Consider the following 16,917-nt stretch of genomic DNA (forward strand, 5'->3'; position numbering starts at 1 on the left):
ATCACCTCTTAACACTGCCACACTAAGAACCAAGCTTTCAACATATGAACCTTTGCAGAACATACCACATCCAAACCACAGTACACACAAACACAAATGAACTTTACCCCAAACCTCAGAGTATGTTCACAAAAAATTAACTCAGGATGGATCATAGACTTTACTGTAAAATCTAAAAGTCTAAATAATTTCCAGAAGAAAAAAAAAATAGGAGCAAATCTTGGTGACCTAGGTTAGCCAAAAATTTCTCACACATGACAGCAAAAGCATGTTCTGTTAAACAAACAAAAAACTGATAGTACTTCATCAAAATTTACAGCTTCAGGTCTTCAAAAACACAGTTAAGAGAAAGAAAAGCAAAGCCACAATGTATGTGCTAAGTGTATATCTGATAATAGACTTATGTTCTGAATGGGAAAAAGATTTGTATAAACATTTCACCAAGGGTTCTACAGATGGTATATATGCAAGTGAAAAAATGTGCAATATCATTAGTCATTAGGAAAATGTAAATTGAAGCCACAGTGACTTACACAGTGAGTTAGTAAAAGATAAGGAGGAACTGAAACTCTCATACGCTGCTAATGGGAATAGAAAAATACCACTAGAACTCTGAAAAAAAAGCAGGGTGGCAGTTTTGTAAAATGTTAAACACATACCCACCATGAGAGAGGAAAAAAAGCATATACCCTTGAAAAACTTCTACATGAATGTTCACAGCAGTTTCATTTTTAACAGTAAGAACCTGGAAAAAAATCCAAATGCCTGTCAATTGGTGAACGGCCAAATTGTGGTATATACATACAATGGAATATTATGTGACAGGAAAAAGGAATGAGCTAATGATGCATATAGCAACACAGATAAATCTCAATATAATATTGCTCAGTAACAGAAGCATGACCAAAAAAGTGCATTCTGTATTAGTCCACTTGAATCAATCTGCAGAAAACGCAAACTAACAGAATGCAGCCCAGTAGTGGTGGGAGGGGGGTTACCAAAGGGCAGGAGAAAATGCTTGGGGTTAATAGATGCGTTCCCCATTTTGATTGTGGTAATTATTTTACAACTACATTCATATGACAAAACTTACCAAACTATAGACTTCAAATATTTGTTTCTTTGTTTATATCAGCTACACCTCCATGAAGATGTATATTTGCTTTTTTGCAGTATCTACACTCCTCATTTCGAAGGGCCTGACCCAAACAAGTTTCCATCTCTTTCCCTTGTAGGTCTATTATAGTCTCACTCACTCATAGATCTTAAGACCTCACATGCCCAAGAGGGTCTGGGGCTGGCACTGGAAGGCCTCTTCCTCCTTGTAAGCCTCAGCCATTCTCACCACCCAAAAGATAAACACTGGAATGTATTCCTTGCCCTTGAATCCCAATTGGGTCTCACACCCTGTTGCTTCATACCCCACCCCTCCATGGCCACCTGAAAGGCCAGTTCCAGGAATTCCCCTACCCTGGCCTCCATCCCTAGCCCTCCTAAGATATAAAAAGGCACAGCCCCTGGGGGTCGGGGCCTTCTGCCATGTGTTCCATCAGTGTGCACGCCGGCAGCTGGTCACCCACCTTTCCGGATTTATTTTCTCTGAATAAATTCGGTCTGGCTGTAAATTCACACACTGCCTCCTCTCTGTTCTGTGCCTCTTGCTAACATTCTGCCCCAACCATCACTTTCGCCACTCACTATTTTCCCAAACCTGCCTTTTTGTGGGACATCCTAACCCAAGTCACACATCTCCCTGGTCTCAATCCTTCTCCCAACTCCTCCTCATTTCCCAAGATATTTCCAAGGGTACAGCAACATCTTTCCCTACCCTAAGTCTCTCCCTCCCCCACTTCCAGTCCTTCTAATCCTGAACCCATAGCCACTAGGAGCAGGCTGTAGGGCAAACTTTTTAGAAACAGACCTCCAGCCCTTTCTGAATCACAGAGTAGATGAAAAGCCATCTTCCAGGCAATTCAAGCCTTATTCCCCGCGCACCACCCATTTGTAGGGCAGCGGTTCTTACAGTGTGGCTCAGCATCACGAGAGCCTGGGCTTCTAGCCCGGACCCACGGAGTCACAAACCCTGCGAGTGGGCCCCGCGGTCGGTATTCTGACAAGGCCTGCAGGTGATCCTCCGGTGTGCCACTCTGGGGGTCAAAGAGAGGGTCAAAGGATAGGAAGAAAGTTAGAAGCACACCTGCGAATCTTAAGACATAGGGGGAGGCATCTTTTAAAAAGATAAAAAATGAACTCATTATATGGTCCGAAAACCTACCTGGCCACAGAGCGCTTTCCTGAAAGATTCCCACATTCACCTCAAGAACCGGCTGCGAGCAGGTCCCTCGCTAAGGCTCTGCTGGGAGCAGCTCCGCGGGTGCTAAGGGGTTAATACTCCGCGGCCTCCCCTCCCCCCTCCGTACCCCGCACGCCCCCGCGCGTGCGCAGAGACTGGCCATAGAGCTGCGCGATCCTCCCGCATTCCTAGAGAGGACAGGGCCATGGCTGGAGAGCCGCGTGCGAGGTTTGAAAAGCCATTCGGAGACCATGTCGAGGTGCGGGTGATGGGGGGTCGCGGAAGGCGAGGGACTCGGGAGTGAGCTTGCCTGGCAAGCGGCCTGGCATCGCCGCCTGGAAGCCGTTTGCGTGGGAGAGTCGAGGCCGACGTGGTGTGTCGGGGTCGCGGAGAGCCGGCCAGGGCCCGTTTTTAGCCCAGTGCGCCCTTGCCGGGCTGCGGGTGCCGTGAATGGAGGCCGGAAACTTTGCTGGGGAGACAGGTGGCGTTATTAGCTGAGTCTGCGCGAATCAGCGGGCAGCCTGAATGTGTGAATGTTGGGAGAAGCGAAGGAGTCGTTTTTGTATAGAAAAGGCAGCAAGTAACGGTATGAACCACGAGGACGAATGCGAAACTGTCGTCCCCCGGTTCTTTCCATTTATACCCGTATCGGGGTGCCAGGAGCCCCCGTCGCTGGCCGTGGAGTGGGGGCTACAATGGCTGACTCCCTGGATGACGGGGCGGAGGCCGAATAAAATCTGAGGTAGAAGCCCTTTGAGGTTAAACGAGATTTTTGTTTTCGTTTGAATCTAGAGGATGTCTCTGGCGGCCCCGTCTGAGAAGTCACATCTCTAGCCTGCATAATGACGCCCTACCAAGCCCAGGGGTGCCCGGGGGCCTCCGGGCCTCGGACCCTTAGGTGGACAAGGAAGGCTCACAGAGGACATGGTGCTTCTCCATCTGTTCCCTGAGGCGTCCAGCTGCCGCCCATGGAGATCCAGTGCAGTTATGAACCTCAAGGACACCAGCCTCCGGCAGGTGAGGAGCAGTGTGCCGCTTTCCGGGGTGGGGTGGCGTCTGGGTGCTTCACGGCCTCACCCTCGGCCCTGCTGGGCGACGCCATTTCTCCAGTGCTCCCAGCATCATGCCGTGGCTGTATTCACATTCTAGCGATCACATACCCAGGCAGTTCTCTCTTTTTTGAGGCTCCGGACATACCCACTTTCCCCTTTATGATCTCCTTATTCCTAGGTCTGAAGGTGTTTGGTAAAATTTTTTCAAGTCGTCTTTCTAGTCTACTACAGGGGGCATGGTTAAAAGTTTTGGAATCTGACAACCTGAGTTCGAATACTAGCTTTGTCGCTAGCTTAAGTAATTTACTCAGAACTTTGCGGTTCTTTGTCCTCATGTTGTAAGTATATGATAATCCATACCCTGGTGGTTACTTTGAGAATTATGTCTATGACTCTAGAATAATGGAACCCAGACTTAGTGATTGAAAACATCTGGCTAGGCTGGCACCGTGGCTCACTAGGCTAGTCCTCCGCTGTGGCGCTGGCACACCGGGTTCTAGTCCCGGTTGCTCCTCTTCCAGCCCAGCTCTCTGCTGTGGCCCGGAAAGGCAGTGGAGCATGGCCCAAGTCCTTGGGCCTGCACCCGCATGGGAGACCAGGAGGAAGTACCTGGCTCCTGGCTTCGGATTGGCGCAGTGTGCCGGCTGTAGCGGCCATTTGGGGGATGAACCAACGGAAGGAAGACCTTTCTCTCTGTCTCTCTCTCTCACTGTCTAACTCTGCCTGTCCAAAAAAAAAAAAATCTGGTTTTTTTTTTTTTTTTTTTTTTTTTTTTTTTTAGATAATTGAGAGGCAGAGTTAGAGAGAGAGAGAAAAAGAGAGAGAGGTCTTCCATCCAGTGGTTCACTCCCAAAGTGGTCACAATGTCCAGAGCTGTGCTGATCTGAAGCCAGGAGCCAGGGGCTTCTTCCAGGTCTCCCACATGGGTGCAGGGGCCCACATACTTGGGCCATCTTCCGCTGCTTTCCCAGGCCATTAGCAGTGAGCTGGGTCAGAAGAGGAGCAGCTGGGACATGCACCAGTGCCCATCTGGGATGCTGGAACAGCCAGGATTTGAACCGGTGCCCACATGGGATGCCAGTGCCACAAGCAGAAGCTTAACCTTCTATGCTGCAGCACCAATCCCAACATCTGACTTTTTTTTTTTTTTAAGATTTTATTTTGTTTTTTTGAAAGAGGAGAGAGGTCTTCCATCTACTGGTTTACTCCCCAGATGGCTGCCAACAGCTGGAGCTTCACCAATCCAAATCCAGGAGCAAGGAGCCTCTTCCAAGTCTCCCACATGGGTGCAGGGGCCCAAGGGCTTGGGACATCCTCTGCTGCTTTCCCACACACATCAGCAGGGAGCTGCATCAACAGTGGAGCAGCCAGGACTCAAACTGGCACCCATATGGGATGCCATTGCTGTGGGCCAGGGCTTTAACCCATTGCACCACAGTGCCGGCCCCATACATCTGACATTTTTAGATCATATTCTTATAGTTCTGTAGGTCACTGGCTTGAGCTGGTTTTGTTTAGGCAGATTTGATTCTCGTGATCTTATCTGGGGTCATTCATTCAGTCAGCGAGTGGCTTTCCTGGGACCAAGGTCTACGTTTCAATCATATGTCTGACAGTGCTGGCTGTGGCTTTGGTACTGCATCTCCTAGCAAGCTAGGCTGGACTTTTCATAGGGAAGCCAGTTTCCAAGATCAGACAGGACAATTTCTCTGATACATAAGCACTTTTCACACTCATGTTTTTGTTACATCTGTTAGTGTCTCCGTGACCAAAGCAAGTCACATGACCAGTTCCAGAGTCATTGTTGGAGACTGCGCAGATACATAAAGGTACTTCAGAAAGTTCTTGGAGAGACAGAAATAAAAGGTAAAGAACAGCCGTTTGGCCCAGCCCCAGCCATTGTGGGCATTTCGGGAGTGAATCAGCAGGTGGGAGTTTTCTCTCTTTCTCCCTCTCTCCCTCCCTCTGAAATAAAGAAATACAAATTTTAACAGGGAATAGACTTACTTTTAGTTAGAATGTAGAACACCTTTGAATTCTTAGACACTCCTGATGGAAGTGTGAATTGGTTCAACAACTTTGGAAGTATCTAGTTGAAGACCCCAATATAAATTAGATTCTAAGTTTATATAACCCAGAGAAACACTTGCACATTTGTTTTTAAAGATTTATTTATTTGAAAGTCAGAGTTAAACAGAGAGAGGAGAGGCAGAGAAATAGAGAGGTCTTCCATCCGAAGGTTCACTCCCCAGTTGACCATGATGGCCAGAGCTGTGCCAATCCAAAGCCAGGAGCCAGGAGCTTCTTCTGGGTCTCCCACATGGGGCCATCCTCCACTGCTATCCCAGGCCACAGCAGAGAGCTGGATCAGAAGAGGAGCAGCCGGGACTAGAACTGGTGCCCATATGGGATGCCAGTGCTTCAGGCCAGGGCATTAACCCGCTGCGCCACAGCACCAGCCCAACACTTCATATTTGTACCAAGATCAATGTGCAAGCATACTCATACCAGCACTGTTTTGTTAACTGCAGGAGAACAGGTAAATGTGTTGTGGTTTATGTCACATTGTAGTGGTGAACATTGGATAGACTACAATAGAAACAAAGTTGAGCAAAAAAATGCAGTTCACAAAATACATGTGGTGTAATTCCACAAATACATAAGGTTCAGAAATATCCTGCATTGGACTACCAGAACAAAATACCACGAACTGGTGGTTTAAACAACAGAAATCTATGTCTTAGGGTCTGGCAGCTGGAAGTCCAACACTGAGGGCACAGCAAGGTTGGTTTCTCCTGAGGCCTCTCCCCAGCTTGCGCGTGGCCACCTTTTCTCCGTGTGCATGCATCCCTGGTGTCTTCCTCTGCTGGTCCCATGGATTAGGGCCCCACCCTGTGACTTCCTTTAACTTTAACTCTCTCCTTAAAGGACCTGTCTTTAAATACTGTCACATCAGGGGTGGGCTTCCAGAAATTAATTGGGGAGAGAGGCCCAACTCAGTTTTGTTATAAACCAAACAACATTTTGTTAAAAATACAGACATTTGGTAAAGTCCTGAAGACAAGCCAGAGAAGTGAAATACAGAATTCAGCATGTGATGACAAGGTTAACTGGAGAAGGGATGGGGGGGAGCAGGACCAGGGAAGTACACGCAGGGGAGCTGTAGGCTGTGGGAAATATTCTGGTAATGTTTCTCTTGTCAAGCTGAATAGAAGGTTTAGTTTCATTTGTCACATTATTATTATTCATTTCTTTACATATATACTTTTTTTTCTGTGTATAAAATATTTAAAACACAGAGACTTTAGGAATTACTTAAAGATTTTTAAAAAGAATTAGTAATGAGGAGAAATGAAGCAACAGAGTTTATTTGTATTGTTCAAGTCTAATGCATTCTTACTGGTTTTTGTTAAGTCTAATTCAGTGAGACATAATGTACAGACAATAAAGTAGGCCCCCTTTTAATTATGTTTTTAGATGAGTTTTGACATATTTGTACACCCATGTCCACTATCTTCACAATCAAAACAAAAACCCTTTATGTCAACGTGCCCCCTAAAAATTTCCTTATACTCCAATCCTAGTCCCTCCTCAGTCCTATGCAACCATTGGTTCACTTTCTGCCACAATATATTTGATTTGGCTTCTGTAACATTTTTTATGTAAATAGAATCATACTCTTTCATACCTGGCTTCTTTAGTTCAGCATGATTTTTTGTGTGTATAATATATACTTTTATTATTATATGTTTTTTTTTACTTTGGAGAGAAATTATTTTTATTGTTATATTCCTTGGTGGAATTTTTCCCCAGGTTTATTAAGGCACAATTGAAATATGTACATTCAAACTGTACAATATGATGATTTGATATATATATATATATATATATATATGTTGTGAAATTACCACCATCAAATTAATGCATCTATCACCACAGCATGAATTTTTTATTCATGCTTATTGTTATTTCATCAGTAATTCTTTTTTATTGCTGAGTAGTATTCTATTATATCATAATTTGTTTATTGATTTACCTGTTGACATTTGGATTACTTACATTTTTACTATTTATTAATAAAGCTACCCTGAATATTTGTGTGTAAGTCTGTGTGTGAATGTATGTGTTCACTTTTATTGGGCAAATACCTAGAAATAATTATATGGTAAGATCATGTTTAATTTTATGAACAACTGCAGGAATTTCCAAAGTAGTTGTAACATTTTGCCTTTCCATCAGCAGTGTATGAGAGTCCCAGTTGTTCCACATTCTTATCAACCTTTTGTTAAGGTTTTTATTTATTTTCATTTTATTTGAAAGAGAGAGAAAGAGACAAACAGATGGAAAGAGATCTTCAATCTACTGGTTCCATCCACAAAAGCCCACAACAGTCAGAGCTGAAGCCAGATGCCCACAACTCATTCAGTGTCTCCCATATGAGTGGAAGGGACCCAAGTATTTGGGCCATTGTCTGCTGCTTCCCACATTGCATATTAACAGGAAACTAGATCAGAAGTGGAACAGCCAGGACTCGAACCAGGCACTCTGGTGTGAGATGCAGACATCCCTAGTGGATGCTTAATGCTGTGCCACATGGCTATCAGTCTTTAACCATTTACTATGTTACTTGTGTGTATTGTCAGACATTTTACTTTAGCCATGCTAGTGCCAAGTGATTTAATTTGCATTTCCTGATTACTGGCAGTCTGGCAGTTTTGAGTGCTTTGTCATGTGCTTATTGACTATTCATCAGACTTATAGTTGTGTATTCTAATACTTTCTTCTTTTTATTGAGTTGTGTTTCTAATTTCTAAAAGTTCTTTATATATTCCAGATTTATGTCCATTGTCAGATTCGTGTTTTGTGAATATTTTCTCTCTATCTGTGTCTTGAATGTTCTTTTCTTAGTAATGCCTTTTGAAGAGCAGAAACTTACAGTTATGATGTTAATTTTTTATTTTATGATTCATGTTTTTTGTGTTCTAACTAAAGTCCTTGTCTCCCCCAGTCATGAATATGCTAACCTGTGCTTTCTTCTAAATACTTCATACTTTTATGCTTAATGTTACATTTCTGTTAACTTGTATGTATAGTTTGAGGAAAAAGTCATGGTTCATTTTTGTCATCATGATACACAATTCCAACAGTTTTATTGAAAAGAAGTTGTCTTTTGCTGCTGAATTGGTACATTTGCTGAACAAGTGTACATGCATTTCTGGATTCTGTTCTGTTGTAGTAGTAAATTATCTTTATAGCAGTACCACACCACCTAGAAACTATAGCTTTGTAGTAAAGCTTGAAATCAGGTAGTGAAACTTCTCCAGCTTTGTTATTCTTTTCCAAAATGTTTTAGACTCTTCTGTGCCATTCTGTATAAAGTTTAGAATCAGTTTGTGTCCCATCTTATTACACTGATAGAAATATTGAATAGAGTGATAAAAGCAGGCATCTTTGCCTTGCTTCTGTGTTCCTAGGAGAAAAGCATTCAGCATTTAACCATTAGGTTTTCCTTGCTTTTCTAATTAAAAAAAAAAAAAAATGTATTTTGTTTGAAAGGAAGAGAGTCAGACAAACTGAGACCTTCTGCCCAGTGGTTCACTTCCAAAATGCCTGCAACAGCCAGAATTGGGGCAGGCTGAAGCAAAGAGCTAGGAACTCAATCTAGGTCTTCCACATGGGTGGCAGAGATGCAACTATTTGAGCCATCACCTGTTGACTCCTAGGATGTTCATTTGCAGGAAGCTGGAATTGGGAGAACTGGAATTTGAACCCAGGCACACTGTTTTAGGCCCCTTGCACCCACATAAGAGACCTGGATGAAGCTGCTGGCTCCTGGCTTTGGCCTGTTGCAGCCGTTTGGGGAATTAACTAGTGGATGGAAGATCTCTCTTCCCTCCCTCCCTCACTCTTTCCCTCTCTCTCTCTCCCTCCCTCCCTCTCCCCCCCAACTCCATTCCTCCCTCCCTCTCCCCCCCACTCCATCCCTCCCTCTCTATAACTCTGGCAAATAAATAAATCTTAAAAAGAAAAACAAAATAGGAAGTATGAGAGTCTTACAGGCTCTTTAACAAAATTTGACAGATGTCCGTGGTAATCAGTGACAAGCATGTTAACCAAACTATATGGTCACCTGAGCAATGTATGTTTGTTTCTCTACGTCTTTGTATGTTGATGCGTAAGAATTTGGGAAGTGGTTGCAGGTCAAATCCAAGAAACATGTTCAAAGACAGCTGTCCAAAACGTGCCCTGATTGTCACTAACTCCCCTGCAAGGGAACTTCTCACCAATTTAGTGAACAGCCTCAGGTTCATCCCACTGTAAGAACTAGTAATTAAGATTCATCTTGGATAGTTAGAAGTTTCCACTTCCTTTCAGATACAGTTGCAGAAACATGTACCTACAGTGAGCATAAAGATTGAAAACAGCTGTTTATCTTACTCCTCAGCCCTCTGATCTGTGATGCCACCCTTAGATCCATTTGGAGATGATAACAGAATAGAGGAACTCTGGGAGAGGGACTTTTCAGGCAGAAAACAACTGTGGATAACCATGAAAGAAGCTTTAACTAGCATTCAAGCTCTTCTTGTTCCAGACTGAATATATAGTGCTGTTGAAAATGAACAACTTAATATGGAAGAATTAGATAAATTCTCAAGAATCAGTTCTGTCACATTGGAAAGTCCCTTAGCCTTATATTGAAAGCAAGCAAGAATTTAAGAGATGCTAGCTTGAGATAGAGAAGCACATGCTACCTTAAAAGACGTCACCTCTGTGCAAAAGATAATGCTGTGGTGCATCTCTCTCAAGTTCCTTGAAATCAAGTGACTACCGGGTCAGCCATCCCCTGTCAGATAGTTCTGGTCATAGTTTGAGCATACTGTTCTCTTAATTTTACTGACATATCTGTTAGAAAAAGCAGATCACTCTAGCTCCTATATTTCCCATACAAAACACCTATCAACATGTCCAGAGGTATTCCTTCCAGAAAAAGAGGATGAATTTTTGTGTCTTTACCATCATCTTATAACCAGTTTTCAGAGCCATAGGTGTTATCAGGCTGTGCTCTTGTACTTAACACTACAAATTGTAAACCAAGAAATCAGGTTAAAACGATTTGTAAATCAAGAAATTAAGTTAAAATAAAAACAAAGATTGCAGGTCCAGAATAGATTTGCAAACCAGGAGACACAGGTTTAGTTAGAAGATAAACAAATGTTCTGGCAAGGGAAGGCAGACTATGTTTTTAAAGGGAAAGGGGGAACAGTGAGGTGAGGTGAAATAACAGTTTTCAGCTGGCCCTGTTAGTTGCACAAGGTGTTTTGGATGAATTGAGATTGGTGCAGAAGGTCTGTTCAGACATTTAGCTATATACAGGATTGGTTGTGAGGGGATAATGAGGGAGTTACCAGGAAGCAATAAGTCTTTTGAAAAGTCCCAAGATTGAAAACTGTCACAATCTGGGGTCTTACAAGCACATTCTTTCCAGACTACATTCCTGATCTGGAAGTTACAGGTTGAGGGGTTTTATGACTCTGAAGTAAACCATAGCCTGTCAAACATGATTTCTGAGGCTTAGAAACTTTTCTCTCTTGACCCAACTACAGCCATATTAATTTTTACTTCAACATCATATACAAATATAGATATCATATTCTTTTTTTTTTAATTTGACAGGTAGAGTTTTTTAGACAGAGAGAAAGGTCTTCCTTCTGTTGGTTCACTCCCCAAATGGCCGACACGGCCGGCGCTGGGCTGATCTGAAGCCTGGAGCCAGGTGCTTCTTCCTGGTCTCCCATGTGGGTGCAGGGCCCACGCACTTGGGCCATCCTCTACTGCCCTCCTGGGTCACAGCAGAGAGCTGGACTGGAAGAGGAGCAACCAGGACCAGAACCTGGTGCCCATATGGGATGCCGGCGCCATTAACCAAGTGAGCCACAGCGCCAGCCCCAGTATCATATTCTTTCTTTTTTCTTTTTTTTGCTTTTTTTTTTTTTTACAGGCAGAGTTAGAGAGATAGAGAGAAAGGTCTTCCTTCCATTGGTTCACCCCCCAAATGGCTGCTACGGCTGGCACGCTGTGCCAATCCGAAGCCAGGAGCCAGCTGCTTCCTCCTGGTCTCCAATGCAGGTGCAGGGCCCAAGGACTTGGGCCATCCTCCACTGCCTTCCTGGGCCACAGCAGAGAGCTGGACTGGAAGAGGAGCAACTGGGACAGAACTGACACCACAGGCAGAGGATTAGCCCAGTGAGCCAATATTCTTTTTTTTTTTTTTTTTTACAGGCAGAGTGGATAGTGAGAGAGAGAGAGAGAAAAAGGTCTTCCTTTTTGCCATTGGTTCACCCTCCAATGGCCGCTGCAGCCAGTGCATCGTGCTGATCCAAAGCCAGGAGCCAGGTGCTTCTCCTGGTCTCCCATGCGGGTGCAGGGCCCAAGCACTTGAGCCATCCTCCACTGCCTTCCCGGGCCATAGCAGAGAGCTGGCCTGGAAGAGGGGCAACCAGGATAGAATCCGGCGCCCCGACCTGGACTAGAACCCGGTGTGCCGGTGCCGCAAGGCGGAGGATTAGCCTGTTAAGCCACGGCACCGGCCACCAGCCAGTATTCTTTAATTCAACAATTTTACTGTGAATCATTCATTTTTTGAAAATACCTAATAAAACATTGGTGATAAAATAGTCAAGCAGTACTAAAGTATATGCAATAAAGTTTCTCAGAATTCCTTTTAACTCTGGCCAGCTGACTCACATTTTTTCCCAATGTAATCAACCATTTTCCTGCATATTTTATGGAAATTAGGATAGCCCATTTATGGAAAGTAGGATAGCCCTCCATATGGGTGAGAATATAAGCCATAATTTCCAGAGTGTTAAGTTTGTAACTTTTTTGGAAGCCTAAGGATATTTTCATACAATAAATTCAAATAGTTATATAAAAACTCAGTATTAAGTGGTTGCTATACTTAAGCAGTGGCATCATTCCTGTTTATGATTTTATTGTTTAAGTACTTAGAACACAGTATGTGCTCCATTGATATGTTAACAATCAGTTTAGTACCACTTAAAATTGATAGAGAAGATGGAAAGTAATAGAAACATTGTATTTTCCTTTTGTTTCTTTTTTTTTTTCTATTAATACCATAATATTAGCCCAAGTAGCTGGACAGTTCTAAATAAAGCCCAAATTCTTTTCCTTTTTTAGACTCTTTCAAACTGCTTACCTTGTGTATTTTAATAAATTGCTTTTGTAGAAGCTCTTAATTTAGCCATACTTTCCAACTCACTGTATTACTTTTCATTATTCCCAAATCTTCTGTGGCAAACAGAAATGGTTAATGGGATCCATTACTTATTTTCCTCACAGGTAATTTCCAGTGTTTTGGAGCACTTCAATATTGTGATGGCATTTTTACCTGAAACTTTCTTGCAGTATGGAGACCACATTCCATTTGAATTTTGTTTATTGTTCCAGATGGTGAGACGCAGACCAGGATTGGAGAGGCAGCTTCAGAAAAGGAAATTACAGTGAAAATTGAAGGATTTGGAGACTCTAAAGAGGATGTTCTCCAGGATTCTGAAGACAGAGAATTCTGTGAATTTGGGGATAAGTTAAATGAAAAGGATCGGAACCTCACTGAAAGAAGACAATACAGTTGTGAAGAGTGTGGACAAGGCTTTTCTTGGAGTACAGGCCTTATTAGGCATCAAAGAACCCATTGGGAGAAACCCTATGAATGTGATAAATGTGGAAAGGCCTTCCGTGTGAGCTCAGCCCTGGTTCTGCATCAGCGAATTCACACTGGAGAGAAGCCTTACCCTTGTAATCAATGTAGCAAGATGTTCAGTAGGCTTTCAGATCTTATTAATCACCAGCGAATTCACACTGGAGAGAAGCCTTACCCGTGTAGTCAGTGCAGTAAAATGTTTAGTAGAAGATCAGAGCTTGTTAAACATCAAAGAATTCATACAGGTGAGAAGCCCTATGAATGTGATGAGTGTGGGAAAACCTTCAGTCAGAGTTCCAATCTCACTCTACATCAGAGAATCCACACTGGAGAGAAACCTTATCCGTGCAGTCATTGTAATAAAAGCTTTAGTCGCCGCTCAGATCTTGTTATGCATCAAAGAATACACACTGGAGAGAAGCCATATACATGCCAACAGTGCAATAAAAGTTTTAGCCAAAGCTCAGGCCTCACCAAACATCAGAGAGTGCACTCTGGTGAAAAGCCCTATCACTGTAGCAGTTGTGAGAAAGCCTTCAGTCAGAGTTCTGACCTTATCCTTCACCAGAGAATTCATACTGGAGAAAAACCGTATCCATGCACACAGTGCAGCAAAAGTTTCAGTCAGAACTCAGCCCTTATCAAACACCAGAGAGTTCACACTGGGGAAAAACCATATAAGTGTACTGAATGTGGAAGGGCTTTCAGCCATTGCTCAGCTCTGATCCTACATCGGAGAATCCACACTGGGGAGAAACCATACAAATGTGACGTGTGTGGGAAAGCCTTTAGTCAGAGCTCAGATCTTCTTCTACATCAGAGAATCCACACTGGAGAGAAACCTTATCCATGTCATCAGTGTAGCAAAAGTTTCAGTCAAAACTCAAACCTTATTAAACATCGAAGAATTCACACTGGAGAGAAGCCTTACCCTTGTAATCAATGTAGCAAGATGTTCAGTAGGCTTTCAGATCTTATTAATCACCAGCGAATCCACACTGGGGAGAAGCCATATGCATGCGGTCACTGTGACAAAAGCTATAGTCGGCGCTCTGATCTCATTAACCACCAAAGAGCCCACACTGGTGAAGAGCCATATAAATATGATGCTTATGGGAATGCCTTCAGTGCGTGCACAGAGCTTACTGAACACAGAATCCACACCCTGCCAGTGTATCCAGAGCAGCAGAAGTTTTAGCCAATCTTCTCATATTAATCATCAGACAGTCCATTCTGGTGAAGACAGCCTAAATACGATGAATGTGGGAAAACCTTTTGTGTATACACCAACTTTATTTAGTACTGGAGAAGTAATACCAGAAAAAAAAAAAATCTTCAAAATGCTATTGATGAGTACAAAAAAGGTTTCAATCAGTATTCAACTCTTACTTTACGTTTTAAAAAATAACCCACACTGGGGAGAAAACAGTACTTCAGTTTTTATCATGCAAGTTTAACTTGGAGTCAAACATTACTAAAATTAAGAAAAAATCTGGATATGGGCATCTAGTGTAATGGTTAAGTTGCCACTTGAGACACCTGTATGCCATGTTGGAGTGCCTGGGTTCAACTCCTGGCTCTACTTCCAATTTCTAGCTTCCTACTAAAGAACACTTGGGGAGGCAGAAAGTGATGGCTCAGATATTTAGGTCCTTGCCACTTGGATCTATTTTGAGTTCCTAGCTTTGGCCTGGTCCAGCCATGGCTATTGGGAGGATTTGGGGAGTGAACCAGTAGGGAAATTTCTCTCTCTCTCTCTCTCTGCCTTTCAAATAAATAATTTTTTTTTAAATGTGATGAAGAGTCCTGTAAGTCATGGGAAAACTTTTGATGTGATTTAAATTCTTACTGTATGTCAGCAACAACAGAAGTTGCTGTCTTTGCTATCATGTAAGAATATCTCTAGTCTTATTTAGACATAATCTAACAGTAGAGTTGTATCACTGTAAGAAATGTGTAACAATATTAATGCAGAATGTATCAGGTGTTACAAAAGCCAGTGTAGAGAGGTGGTCAGTCAGAAAACAATGTAGTAGTATTAGGATTCCAAGCTTTAGTGACCCTAAATTACCAATTGCATAACAAAATTTATTTTAGAGACTGTAAGGAAAACTTAAATACCCTGTTTTTCTTAACTGACACATACACTAACATCACACTTATCCCCTGATAACTGGAGAGACTTATTTAATGCTAATGCTTGATATCTATCTTTAAATTCCTTGTATGTGAATATGCTGTGCTATTCTGGTATAAAACTTATTAACTAGATGGCTCCAGTGCCTTTTTTCTCAGTTTTTTTTTTTTCCTAGTTTTGGTCTTCTTGGTGAACATGAGCTTATGCAAGTTCCTGTAATGTTTATGGATTTATTTTCCTCTTAATAATGCAGCCTATAGCAATTATTGGCTTGAAATCACCTCTCACAGCATTTAATCACAGCTTCTTTAAAGGTAAAACAATTTTAAAAAGAAATGTCCTTATTGTCAAAGTGTAAAGATTTTTCTATTTTTTCATGTATAAGTTGAACAAAAATCATAGGTGTAAAACTGATCTTCTGTATACATAGAGAATTGAAAATGAATCTTTACATGAATGGAAGGGGAAAGGGAGTGAGAAAGGGGAGGGTTGCGGGCGGGAGGGAAGTTATGGGAGGGGGGAAGCCATTGTAACCCATAAGCTATATTTTGGAAATTTATATTCATTAAATAAAAGTTTAATAAAAAAAAATCATAGGTGTAATATGAATTATATATACAGTCATCCCCCCTTCTCCATAAGAGAATATGTTCCAGGACCTCTAGTATATGCCTGAAACCACAGATAGTACCAAATTCTGTAAATTAATGCCTTACCCATCTTAAATAAGGACTTTTCATGCAGTGTGGACATTACTTGCAATTTGAAGTGTGACAGCAAAATTAACATGAATTTTCATTTCCTTCTTCACTTTCATGGAGAGATGATTCATCCTGACTGTACATCTTAGCAACTTCAGCATATGATTTTCTTTTTTTCTTTCCTTATTAAGTCAAAAACCTTTGCCTTTTTACTTAAAGAAATCACTTTTCAGGTTCTCTTGCATATGTGAATTTCCAGCATATTATCCTTGTACGTGGGGACCATCATTAAATAAAATCTACAAGGATTACTTGAGTAAAAGCACTGCAGTACTATTACAGTCAATCTAATAATAACCCAGACTGCTACTAATGGGAAGGTAGTATATACAGTGTGGATGTGATGGACATATCTGTCCTTGGCAGAACAGAACAGGATGACCTGAGATTTCATCACACTAAGAATGGTACATGATTTAAAAATTGTGTACTTACGGAATTTTCCACTATTTTCAGATCCTGTTATGAAACTCCAGTAAGGAGTGGACTGCTGCATTTTACCTTCATCTACTGGCACAGAACTAAAACCCTTGGAATTTCTCTACTGTAGTGATAGAGCAATTAAGATGAAGGGAGTGTATTTTATTATCAATAGCAAGTCCCTTTCAACCATACCAAAGTTCTTATTAATAGGTGACTTTTGAACTGAGTTATTAGAGGATCACAAGGGGGGGGCTGGTTGCCAGGGGAACCACCTGTGTGATAGAAGTTTAGAATCTCAGCTGGCGCCCTGGCTCACTAGGCTAATCCTCCACCTGCGGCGCCAGCACACTGGGTTCTAGTCCTGGTCCGGGGGCCGGATTCTGTCCCAGTTGCCCCTCTTCCAGTCCAGCTCTCTGCTATGGCCTAGAAGTGCAGTGCATGATGGCCCAAGTCCTTGGGCCCTGCACCCCATGGGAGACCAGGAGAAGTACCTGGCTCCTGGCTTTGGATCAGCATGGTGTGCTGGCCGC

The 16,917-nt window shown here is 42.5% G+C and overlaps 2 protein-coding genes across 5 annotated transcripts in view; one reads left to right on the plus strand and one right to left on the minus strand.

Moving 5' to 3' along the window:
* Positions 1-16,917, minus strand: part of LOC133767221 (zinc finger protein 24) — a 62,811-nt gene that overhangs the window by 23,978 nt on the left and 21,916 nt on the right. For 2 of the 4 annotated variants that reach the window (XM_062201542.1, XM_062201539.1), the window contains exon 1: positions 2,276-2,367. The exons of 1 other annotated variant lie outside the window; for it this stretch is intronic. The gene's annotated coding sequence lies outside the window, so the exon portion shown is untranslated. Of the gene's footprint in view, positions 1-663; positions 746-2,275; positions 2,368-16,917 lie in introns of those variants that run through there. One more of the 4 variants, XM_062201540.1, reaches the window with a different exon arrangement.
* LOC133767219 (zinc finger protein 271-like) lies at positions 2,616-14,357 on the plus strand. The gene is made up of 4 exons (XM_062201537.1): positions 2,616-2,879; positions 3,086-3,310; positions 5,103-5,211; positions 12,814-14,357. Exons 2-4 carry the CDS (start codon positions 3,218-3,220, stop codon positions 14,262-14,264), a joined length of 1,653 nt encoding a protein of 550 aa, XP_062057521.1. The 5' UTR covers positions 2,616-2,879; positions 3,086-3,217; the 3' UTR covers positions 14,265-14,357.

This window comes from Lepus europaeus, chromosome 9, assembly GCF_033115175.1.
Source record: "Lepus europaeus isolate LE1 chromosome 9, mLepTim1.pri, whole genome shotgun sequence".
Lineage (NCBI taxonomy): Eukaryota > Metazoa > Chordata > Mammalia > Lagomorpha > Leporidae > Lepus > Lepus europaeus.

What these genes read in the sequence shown, in the direction of transcription:
- LOC133767219 (XM_062201537.1), top strand. Translation starts at nt 3,218, where the DNA reads ATGGTGCTTCTCCATCTGTTCCCTGAGGCGTCCAGCTGCCGCCCATGG. An exon ending in AGGACACCAGCCTCCGGCAG is followed by an intron (nt 3,311 to 5,102) that starts GTGAGGAGCAGT and finishes TACATCTGTTAG; the next exon opens with TGTCTCCGTGACCAAAGCAA. An exon ending in TGGAGAGACAGAAATAAAAG is followed by an intron (nt 5,212 to 12,813) that starts GTAAAGAACAGC and finishes TTATTGTTCCAG; the next exon opens with ATGGTGAGACGCAGACCAGG.